The sequence below is a fragment of the Monodon monoceros genome, unplaced genomic scaffold, assembly GCF_005190385.1.
Source record: "Monodon monoceros isolate NGI ecotype Baffin Bay Population unplaced genomic scaffold, NGI_Narwhal_1 Super_Scaffold_16, whole genome shotgun sequence".
Taxonomy (NCBI): domain Eukaryota; kingdom Metazoa; phylum Chordata; class Mammalia; order Artiodactyla; family Monodontidae; genus Monodon; species Monodon monoceros.
The window spans coordinates 39,018,176-39,030,199 of NW_021703772.1; the positions used below are offsets into that span (position 1 = coordinate 39,018,176).

The following is a 12,024-nucleotide window of genomic DNA, read 5'->3' on the forward strand; positions in this document are numbered from 1 at the left end:
GAGAAGGGAGGTGTGGAGTACAGTAAGCCCTGGACACTAACTAGGTTCAGATTAAATTCCCAGGGGATGATGTAATGGATAAAAGCCTTTGCACATTTTTAAAGCTTTCTGATGGGTATTGTTGGATACCACTTTCCTTTCTTTCCTTGCTATGAAAAAGCAATTCTAAGACAAACACTGAGAATTTAAAAAGTAGTAGAGGGGCTTCCCTGGTGGTGCAGTGGTTAAGAATCCATCTGCCAATGCAGGGGACACGGGTTCAAGCCATGGTCTGGGAAGATCCCACATGCCGTGGAGCAACTAAACCCATGAGCCACAACTACTGAGCCCACATGCCACAACTACTGAAGTCCACGCTCCTAGAGCCCGTGCTTCGCAACAAGAGAAGCCACCACAGTGAGAAGCCTGCGCACCACAAAGAAGAGTAGCCCCCACTCACCGCAACTAGAGAAAGCCTGTGCACAGCAGCGAAGACCCAATGCAGCCAAAAATAAATTAATTTTTTTTAAAGTAGTAGGGTATGTCTTTAAATATTTTGAATACTAAGTGCTTTACTTTAGATCCTCTGTAAAATTTGGTTGAATGAATCAATTTTATCATTAACAGAGTAAACTTTTTTTTTTTCTTTAAATGCAGGATAAATCATCCAGCAAAGAAAAATCCAAGACACCAGTAAGAATTTTACCACAATTGCCTACGGTAATTTACCTATAGACTTTCATTGGATTTTTGCCCTTTTAAAAATGTTTACTAGTTTCAAACTTGTAAATAAGTAACTGAATTTATGATTTTGAATTTTGTGCTCAATTTGACTATTTTCTGATTGAGAAATTCTGAGGTGCACATAAAAGGAAAAATAACTATCTTAATAAAGTAAGTGTAAGCTGTAATTTCCTAATAGTGTGTACAGTCTGTTTGAATATTCTGGATAGAAGTATTTCCAAGATTGTCTAGCAGAAAATATATCAGTGTTGGAATTAGGAGATGAAGCTTTGGGTTACATCCTCGTCACTAATGGCCCTGCCATCTGAGGGAGTCGCTTACCTCTCTGAGCCTCAGTTTCTGAGTTTGAAAGTAAGAAGCGTTGATGACCTTTGAGATGCATCTTCTGGCACTGAAATGCTATTCCACAGAAGATTCTTCAGATCTTGCCATCCTTTTTATTATTATTATTATGACTAAAAATTGTCATTGTCCTGTGGAGGAGGCAGTTAATAGACATTTTCAGTTGACAAGTGCTGGGTAAGATGTACTTGACTGTGATAAATTTTACCATTTAGTAGTTATATTGAATTTAATGCCATTGAGTTTTGCTCTTGTAACTGCTGGAAGCTGAGCTTAAGTGGAGGTTCAGTGCAAACACTGTTTTTTTAAAATTGTGATAAAATATACATAACATACAATTGATCATTTTAACCATTTAAAATCTATAGTTCATAGACATTAAGTACATCCATATTGTTGTACAGCCATCACCACCATCCATCTTCAGAACTCTTCATCTTTCCAAACGGAAACACTGTACCCATTAGACACTAATTCCCTGTTTCCGCCTCTTGTCAGTCCATGGCAACAAGCATTCTACTTTCTGTCTCTATGTATTTGGCTACTATAAGTACCTCATAAGTGGAATCATACAGTATTTGTCTTTTTATGTCTGGCTTATTTCACTTAGCATAATGTTCTCAAGTTTCATCCAAAGCATTATTTTTTGAAAGATATTTTAAAAGCTGAGAACAAACTATAAAATTGAATTTGTGTTGCTTTATAGAGAAAGATTCCTGATAATTTAAAGTGGAGGACATTTTTCACTTAGAAAACTTGAGTTAATATTCTTAGATAAAGTAAATGAACATTTCAAAATATACATTTTAATTGAAATTTTTTTTAATGATGCCAGATTCTATAGAATTGAGCCATAGCACCTTTTCTGTGCTTCTGCAAAATCTATCTTAAATTTTCTAGCTTAAAAGACAAGATTTGAAATGGAATAGGCATTTTCTGTTTAAAAATTTGACAAATTTTAAAAGAGAAAAATAAAAATTACCCTTAGTTTGTTGTGTCTTATTAGTATATAGGTTTAGAGATGTAAACTCAATTAAAATTTCCTGATTCAATATTCAGTGGCTGAGTTGAATAATAATCCTTTCCTGTCATTGGCATATAATAGTCTAAAATGCTTTTATTGGCTGATTTAAACTTGGTTTTATGTTCATATTTGGCCATATCTTACATGTTCTCAGCATTCATTTTCTCAGTTTCATGTGTGTTAAGGGAGATGATATTTTTAAGAGATTTAAAAAAATCCATTGACCAAAGCAAACAAACAATTTTCATTTGAATATTAAGGTTTGTACTTGGATAAAATCTTCCGGCAGTAGTTAAGCCCTAGAGTGATTTTCATTACAGACATTTATGCTTCTGGTGGTGATCCTTGTTGAAATCAAGGGTGACCCAGTGCTGGTGGCTCCCAACCCCTCTGAGCTGGTGACCTGATTCCCACTCTTTGTGAACACCTTACTCATAGCCCACCCATGAATCTGAAATCCTTTATGGAGCAAGATGAGAGCGGAAGAATGGGAAGGCAGGCAGGGAAAGATGGAAAAGCATTGACTTATTAATTGTCTTAGCTTGTTTTCCTGTGAAAGAAGAGCCTGTAAAAAGGGCTTCTGTGCAGGTAGTTTATTTGAAAGTAGGAGTAAAGGGCTGGGAAGAGTAAAACTATTCAATAAAAGCCAGTACAAGCATGGGCTGTCAAGTTGGCCTGAATGTGAGAGGAAGACACAGATTCAATTGTCATTGTTTAAAAATATGTACATTCTACTTTAAAACCCACCCATCTGGGTTTCTTGAAGAGACATAGGTTCTAGCAACAGTGGGTCTGTGTTCTGTTATCGCAGTAACCGGCTCGAGCTAATTAGTTGTTGCCTTTTTAGGAGACGTAGGTTTTCTCCTGTTGGCCACAGTCCCCACCACCCCCTAACATTTCCCAGCACTGAAGCTGAGTGCCAATTAGCTATCAGCACTACCTTTCCTCCCTCTTTCATGATACCTGCCAGAACTGTGTAGATATAAGAATTTATAACCCCTGCCTTAAACGATGGAATGAATTTGTGAGTTGCCAGGGTAATCTAGAGCTGCTGAAGCCATGAGAACAGGAAGATCCTTTGGAGCTGGAATGTAGAGGAACTCATTAGCATTGGAGTCCAGCACGGTGTGGCTCTAATTAAGATGGAAGGCTTAAAAAATCACTTGCCAATGTCTGTGGGTGAGTAAACTCTGTGGAATGAACACCTCAGTTAGGTAACAGGTGCCCACATCAAACCAGCAGCAGAGCCTTTGGTAATGTGTCCCAGATGTCACACACCATGCCATTCACAGGCTTCAGTGAGATTTGCTATTGGGTATTTGTGCCTTCTTTACAGATGTCCTAATTTGTTTGAGAAAACGTCTGTGTTTATACATTCTTATGCATTTCATGAAAAAAGTTTTTTTTTCCCCCTGACCTTGTTTTGTTAATGCTATCTAAATTTCATATTTCAGGTGAGTTCAAAGCCCCAGTGGCAGCAGGCGGCTCCATCATTCCATTTGAGTGTAAAGCGGGATGAAGGTATTCCAGAGCAGTTTAGTGTTAAAAATCAACAATCATATGGTAAGAACTCTAATATTCTATCTTAGACTTCAAGGACATTTTCTAGAGAAAAAAAAATCACACAATATTTAGTTAATTAGAGCAATGAAATCGTAAACTGAAATATTTATGTAAAGTAGAAAAATTTATCCCAAGTGTGTTCCCTAAGAAAATAATTGAATCCGGTTCTTAGTTATTTCAGGCTGTTGTAAATGCTATAAAAGCTGATATTTTAGGAATTGGAATGTTTATAATAAAACTTTGATTTATTGTATTCAGAATTTGCCTCTGTATCAAAGACTAAAGTTTTTTCTAAGGGGGATTTTAATAAGTTGTAAACATTGCTTCTAAATTATTTATATTAATATTTTTGACTTATCAGATTGATTGTATAGAATATTAACTTTTTTTCATCATGGTTCTCTAAATTTTCTGCAATAGTTTTATATTATGTTTTTATAATAATTTTAATCTTCATTTTAAGAAGGTTCTATGCAAATATAATTGAAAATCTGAGTTTATTAACATTAATCAAAATATAAAATAAATTAATGAATATTCTTGAAATAAAGGTTTCTCATGATGACATAAAATGAGAGTTAGTTTAACTTCCTCGTAGTGAAAGAAAATATGGTTACTTAAGAACTGAAAGAATGTAGTTTTTTTCTTAAAACATGCTTCAGCATTTTATTCTAACCACTTAAATATTTTAGCTTACTTTTTAGATGACTAATTTATGCCTTTTTTTAAAAAATTCAAGCTGAATACATGGAACGCTTTGGGAAAAAGGGCAAGTTACTCGACCAGATTGATGATAGTCATGCTGGACCATCTACTTCCAAATCAAAGAGCAAATCTCCACATAAAGAACGAGAAAACTTTAGAAGCACTCTTGTTAATGTCATTATGTAAGTTCTATAAGCTAACCAGTGTTATCCTCTTTAGAGCCCCTGGGAACTTTTTAATCTACAATTATAAGAATTCTGTGCCTCTCTAAGGATGCCTGAAAGCCTTGTTGGAATGAGGTCAGGGTATAAATAATGAAAGACTGAGCTTAACTCTAAAGGTGTCTCACTTTTAAATATCATCAGCTGAAAAGGTATGTTGATGAAAATGATCAATAAAAAAAATCTGTAATGGGGATAGGAGAGAGTTTTATTCAAGCCAAGCTGAGGACTATAATCTAGGAGATACAGGTTCAATAAGCACTTGACTTGTGTTCCTCCAGACTACAAAATGGGGGGAGGCTTACAAAGACAAAAACTACAAGGTTACAGTTAGTTTCATGAGTTGTTTATCAAGAATTATAATTGGATCTGGCAAGAAGGAAGGATGCTTGTTAAGTAAGGATTGGTTGGGGTCCAAAATGGTTGCATAGTTACAAGGGGTTGTAGCTGGCAGCTGCTAGCAGATACTGTTTTGAGCATGGCTGGTGGTATCCTTGAATTTGATAATAGTTCAGAAAATTTAAGTTCTCAGTGATGCAGGAACATGTCTGAAACCACATCCACAATGGCCACCTGGCTCCATTTTAAATGCCTGAAACAGTCACTCCATTTAGATTTTTAAATGCAGTCTTTTCTTTAATGGTTGAAACAGATGTACAAGGCATGTTTGACGGGCCGTAAGACAGGCTGTTTGAGTTAGCATGAAGTTCAAGCCAAACCATGTATAAGCCAGAAAGACTTCCCCGTACCTCAATATATGAACATTTCTTCCATCAGGTGTCAATATTAATACTTGGTGTTGGTCGAGAGAGCTGAATGTCTGGGAATTCTGGTTGTAGGCATGCTGCCTGGTAGAAGATTTGGGGCAGTTATTTTTTTCCCCATCTTGTCTGTTCAGGTGATGTGGTGACTTCCCTGGCATTGTGGGTCTCCTTGTGTATAAAAGGAAGGAACTGGGCTGAAATGATCAGCAGTGTGATCAGGGCAGGACTTGCCCAGTCTGAAGTACAGATCTGTTTACGGAGGGCAATGCAGATGCAAGTCACCAGTTCCTCTTTGCCTGCTTTTTTCACAGCTTGACGCTAGTTGTTCAGTAGCCCCTTTCTTTCATCATGACTCTCAACGCACACACACCGCCATTGGTGAACAGAATTTAGTGACACATTACAGTAAGTCACTCACCCACAGAGCTCCATTTTACTGTCCCCACGTGACACCTTACTGGCTGGATAGGCATCTTGAGGGGTGGGCAGTGGTCACTGTGTGCTGACAAAGGGATGGCAGATATGTGGGCTCCTGTGCAGTTAGATCGTGGGCGTGTGCCTCTGCGAGAGTGGTTTGGAGTTTGCTTTTGCCAGGCACCACTAGACATTACCAACTTGGCCCACTTACATCACTTTCTTCAATTAAGCCCTCTCAGAACACACGAACTTGGAGTAAAATCAACACTCCAAGCCGTGGGTGGGTAGGCCTCTGGTTACAAACTCATAGAAGCAATTTTTTCTCCTCCCAATGTCCTGGCCAAGACAAATGATCTTCTTGACACAACTTTCCTGTACCTGTCATTTTTGGTCCTCCTCTGGTTGAGGATAGAGCCTGTCTTGGGTTTCAGCTTCATACAGAGGTCTGGGTTTGAATTCTCCATTTAACTCCAGCCTACAGAATCATCTCCTGACCCCCATGGGCGTTAAAGTCCAAGGCTCCGCCCCACAAGGGCAGCCGTAGCCTCGGGGGTTGGCTGTTACTCTGCCTTGTCATTCCATCTTTTCCCTCCTGAGTATTTCCTTTTTTTCTTGTGAGCTCAGCTGTGCATTCAAAGGAGCTTTGTGGCATATTATCCAGTATTTATAGAATGGTACTGGGAGGTTTTTCAGATTATCTTTGCTGCTGTGTTATAAGAAACAGAAGTCTCTTTTTAATCATTATGTCATTTTTAGTTATACCTTTAACAAACACTATATGGATGGTCTTATTAAAATTCAATCTTTGAGTTTCTGGACTTTAGTAGCATGTTTAATCCCATTTGTAGTTATTGGTATTACATATTTCTTATTTTGTATTTTCTGTTTACTGTATCTTACCTTTGCTTATTTAATCTTTTTTATTATTTCTATTGAATTGAATTTTCTGTCCCTTTATTCCTATTGGCTTAAAAGTTATCAAATATATTTTTATTCTTTTAGTGGTTACCCTAGCATTTAAAGCCATATATAATAACTTATATTTTTAAAAGTTTAAAATTCATTTGATCCATCTTCCCTCTGAATAATATGAAAGGACCTTCGAGTGCTTTAACTTAGCTCTGAACTTTCCTTTGCATTTTTCATGTGATTGTTTATTTCTACCAATATTTCTATAATATTTTAGTTTTACCAAGTCCTTAAACTCCCCATACTCTTTTTCTAAACCTCCGACTTACTTAGATTTAGTAACATGTTTTCTAATTTCTTAGAAAGTTGCCTTTGCATTCCACTCCTCACTTCCGGGTTCATTTTTTTTTTTTTGCTGAAGTCCTCCCCTTAGTAGTTCTTTCAATGAGGATCTGTGGAGAGTAAACTCGAGACTTTTTTTTTTTTGTAAAGGTCGCTACTATTTTGCCCTTACTCTTGAATTAATGACTAAGCTCACTACAGAGTTAAAGGGTAATAGTAATTTTTTCCCTACAAATATGGAGAACATTGAAAACTGTTAACAATTTTCCCCAAATAAAAATAGAATATATTTAACGTGTACAATGTGATGATTTATTATACTTACACATTGTGAAAGGATTTCCAGCAATCAAGTTAACACATCCATCACCTGACATATTTACCTTTTTTTGTGTGTGTGAGAACCCTTAAATTCTACTCTCTTAGCAAATGTCAATTACACGATACAGTATTATCTATAGCCACATGATGGCATATATTATTGTTGATGAGAAGCCTTTGTTGCTTTATTTGTTACTTCTTTGTTTGCAATCTGTTTGTACTGTCAGTTTGTCTTTTCAAAGCCTTCTATATAGTCTGTAAAAGACAGATTTAGCGAGATATAACTTACATACCATTACATTCATCCACGTTAAAAATGTACAATTGAATGAATTTTAGTAAATTTCTGTAGTTGTGCAACCTTCACCAAAACCCAGTTTTAGAATACTTCTGTCATCTGCAAGTTCCCTTTTGCCCATCTCAGTTAATCCTTTCTACCACTGGTTGCCCCAGGCAATCATCGATCTGCTTTCTGTTTCTATAGCTTTATCTTTTCTACAATTTCACATAAATGGAATCATACAGTATGTACGTTTTGAAACCCATCTTGTTTACTGTTTCTTATTTGGGGCTATTATGAATGATGCTGCTATGAGCTTTGCATGCTGGTCTTTTTGTGGACATCTGTTTTCACTTCTCCTGCGTAGATACCTATTTATAGAAATTCTGGGTAGTGTAGTAGGTGTGTGTTTAAATTTTTAAGACATTCCTAAGCTGTTTTCCAAATCATCATACTATTTTACATTCCCACAGGAATGTATAAAGAAGTTTCTAGTTTCTCTACATTCTTGCCCACACTTTGTCTTTTGTTGTGTTTTGTCATTCTAACCATTCTAGTAAATGTGTTGTCGTATCTTATCATGGCTTTAGGTTGTATGTCTCTAATGACTAATAAAGATGGACATCTTTTTTGTAGTTGTTGGGCATTCACATAATTTCTTTGGGGAACTGTCAACTTAAACCTATTGCCCATTTTAAAAAATTGGGTTGTTTGTCTTATTATTGCCTTGTAAGAGTTTTTTATATAGTGTCTATGCAAGTCCTTTATCAGATATATCTTTTGCAAGTATTTTCTCCCAGTCTGTGGCTTATCTTTCCATTTCCTTCCTCGCATTTTTTGAAAAGCAAACGTTTTAAATTTTGATGAAGCTCAACTTATCAATTTTTTTCTTTTATTGTTCATGCTTTTGGAGTCATATCCAAGAAACTTTTCCTATCACAAGATCATAAATATTTTCTCTTATGTTTTCTTAGAAGTTTTAGCTTAGCTCTAGTTTTAGTTTTAGCTCTTACATTTATGTGCATGCTTTATTTCAATGAGGTATCTGTGTTATGAGGTAAGGGTTAAGGTTCATTTTTTTGCATATAGATATCCAAATGTTTCAGCCGCATTTGGTGAAAAGACAATTTTCATTGAATTACCTGGGTATCTTTGTCCAAAATCATTTGACCATATATAGGGTTCTGTTTCTCTTGCATTTACCTACGTGTCTGTATTTACACCACTTGTCATGTAGCTTTATATTAAGTTTTGAAATCAGGTAGTTTAATTCCACAAAATTTATTCTTCTTTTTCAAAATTGTTTTGGCTATTCTAGGTCTTTTGCATTTTCATATACTACACTTTAAGATCAGCTTGTCAGTTTCTGCAAAAAAAAAAAAAAAGAAAAAGCTTACTGAGATATAGTAGACAATGCACTGAAACTATAAATCAATTTTGAGAGAATTGCCATTTTAATAATATTGAGCCTTCCAGTCCATGAACATGTTATTTCTCTCCATTAAATTAGATTTTCTTTAATTGCTCTCATTAGTGTCTTGTATTTTTAATGTACAAGTCTTAGACTTTAAAAATATTATTCTTGAGTATTTTTCTTTTTGATGTGAATGAAATTATGTAATTTCATTTCCTGATTATTCTTTCTCCGTATATAGAAAACTCTATTGAGTTTTTGCTTCTTAATTTTATATCATAAGACCTTACTAAACGTGCTTACTAGTTCTGGAGCTTTTTAAAAGATTCCTTAGAATTTCCTACATATCAGTCATGTTGTCTGCAAATAATAGATTTATGTCTTCATTTTCAATTTAGATGCTTTTCATTTCTCTCTCTTTCCATTTTACACTTGTTGGGTCCTTCAGTACATTGTTTTTCTTTTCCTTTTCCTTTTCTTTTTTTTGTGGTACACATGCCTCTCACTGTTGTGGCCTCTCCCGTTGCGGAGCACAGGCTCCGGATGCGCAGGCTCAGCGGCCATGGCTCACGGGCCCAGCCGCTCCACGGCATGTGGGTCTTCCTGGACTGGGGCACGAACCCGCGTCCCCTGCATCAGCAGGCGGACTCTCAACCACTGCACCACCAGGGAAGCTCCAGTACATTGTTGAATAGAACTGGTGATAGTGAAATTCCCAGTCTTATTGGGAAAGCGTAGGATGTTAGTTGTAGGTTTTTAAGATACTCTCTATTAGATTAATGAATTTCCCTTCTTTTCCTAGTTTGTTGAGAGGTTTCGTCATGAGTGGGTGCTGGATTTCTGTCAGATGCTTTTTCAATGTCCATTGAGATGATCATTTGATTTTTGTCCTTTTTAAATATGGCATATTAGATTAAATGATCTTCATATGTTAAACCTTGCATTCCTCTCACTTAGTCATTATGTATATGTAATATACATAATGGATTTGTTAAAATTTTAAGGATTTTCAAATCTACATTAATGAATGATATGGGACTGTACTTGTGATGTCTTTGTCTGGCTTTGGTATCGGGGTACTACTGGCCTCATAAAATGAGTTAAGTGTTTACACCTCCTCTATTTTCCAAATGAATTTGTGTAGAATTGGTGGTGTTTCTTCCTTACTTGTTTGATAGAATTTATTAGTGAGGCCATCTGGACCTGAACTTTTCTTTGTGGAAAGATTATTACTTACTAATTCAATTAGTTTACTTGATATAGATTTCTTCATATTTTCTGTTTCTTCTTGAGGCATGTTTGATACTTTTTTACCTTTTAGGAATATGTTCTTTTCATTTAAGTTGTCTAATTTTTAAAAGAATTATTTATTTATTTATTTGTTTGTTTGTTTATGGCTGTGTTGGGTCTTCATTGCTGTGCACGGGCTTTCTCTAGTTGCGGCAAGTGGGGGCTACTCTTTGTTGCGGTGGCTCCTCTTGTTGCAGAGCATGGGCTTTAGGTGTGCAGGCTTCAGCAGTTGTAGCACGTGGGCTCAGTAGTTGTGGCTTGCAGGCTCTGGAGTGCAGGCTCAGTAGTTGTGGCGCACGGGCTTAGTTGCTCTGCGGCATGTGGGATCTTCCCGGACCAGGGCTCTAACCCGTGTTCCCTGCATTGGCAGGTAGATTCTTAACCACTGTACCACCAGGGAAGTCCCCTGAGTTGTCTAATTTGCTGGCATAAAGTTGCTCAGATAATTTCCTTGCTGTCAGCCTTCCTATACATTTCCTCCCTTGGTACCTGTTGATTGCAACACGAGAGCCTTTCCTAGGGGTCTCCTAGGCAGACTGGTTTCCTTCCTGCATGAGTTACGGTCTGTGGTGTTCTCAGTTGTTTCATCTGTTCTTTATCTTCTTTTCATGTTCCAAAAATTTGTTGAAGTATCTACTCAGCTGATGACCCTCTAGTTGCTTTACAATCCTGGGTTCAAATTATTACCATTTTCATAGGAAAACTTGAAAAAAAGGATGTTTATGTCACCATCTTGAACCAAAAATCTCTATTGATAAAGAGAAAAAATATCAATATAGTTCTTTCAGTTTTGAGAAATAAAGTACATCATATTTTCTCTTTAACAGGTAAAGTGTCTCCAGTATTGATTGATTTATTTCTGAATGGAATGTTGCTTTGATGGAAAGAGCATGACAGTTTAGAAGCACATATGGATGGGCAGATCCTTGGTTTTGTATTTAATTAACAGTGTGATGAAGGGGAAGTTATTTAATCTCTCTGACATTGTTTCTTCATCTGTGCAGTGGGGATAATTATGTCATTGTCTCCTGTAACAGTAGGTGTGGGGATTAGAGAAAGCTTCTATTATTGTTCCTAGCAGCAGGATCTTTGCCTGCGGCCACAGAACGACAGAGTTTTAGAGCTGAAAGGATCTTCATTCTGACTGCAAGAACTTCTGCAGCCTCTCCTATAGCCCCTAACCTCCTCCCTCTTCACCTCTCCTGACCTTGCTGCATCCTTCTAGGTCCACATCACTCACACAGAGGATGAAGTTTGAGTGTCAGGATTCAGCAAAGTAGATGGGATAAGCATTTCTTCCATTAAAAAACAAAAAAAACAACAATCCATTTATTAAGGTCATATACTTTATAGTGGCAGAATCTGAACCCAGATGTCCTGAGTCCTGAAGTACGTTACTGTCATTAGTATCTTATTACTATACAAACACCAAAATAACGAGATGATTACTTTTGCAGTTAAAATAACCCTTCTTTTTCCAGCCACAGAATACCCTGAAGATCTGAGACATTCCTGAGATATTCCTGAGACATTCCTGAGACATTGCCTTGCCTCTCTTCTCTGGTCCATTTAGTTGAAAAAAATAAGTCTAAAGTTCACAAGATAGTGGATTCCAAGATTTGCAAAAAACTAAGTCAGAAGATCCATTCTGGGTACCTACTTTGGTATGATATCTCAGACAGATATTCAATACACCTACAGTCTCCACT

The 12,024-nt window shown here is 36.6% G+C and overlaps 1 protein-coding gene across 1 annotated transcript in view; it reads left to right on the forward strand.

Moving 5' to 3' along the window:
- Positions 1-12,024, forward strand: part of DNAH7 (dynein axonemal heavy chain 7) — a 245,609-nt gene that overhangs the window by 19,203 nt on the left and 214,382 nt on the right. Inside the window, exons 3-5 of the mRNA XM_029225556.1 lie at positions 637-699; positions 3,544-3,652; positions 4,392-4,539. Of these exons, the coding sequence (XP_029081389.1) occupies positions 637-699; positions 3,544-3,652; positions 4,392-4,539 (320 nt within the window). The remainder of the gene's footprint in view (positions 1-636; positions 700-3,543; positions 3,653-4,391; positions 4,540-12,024) is intronic.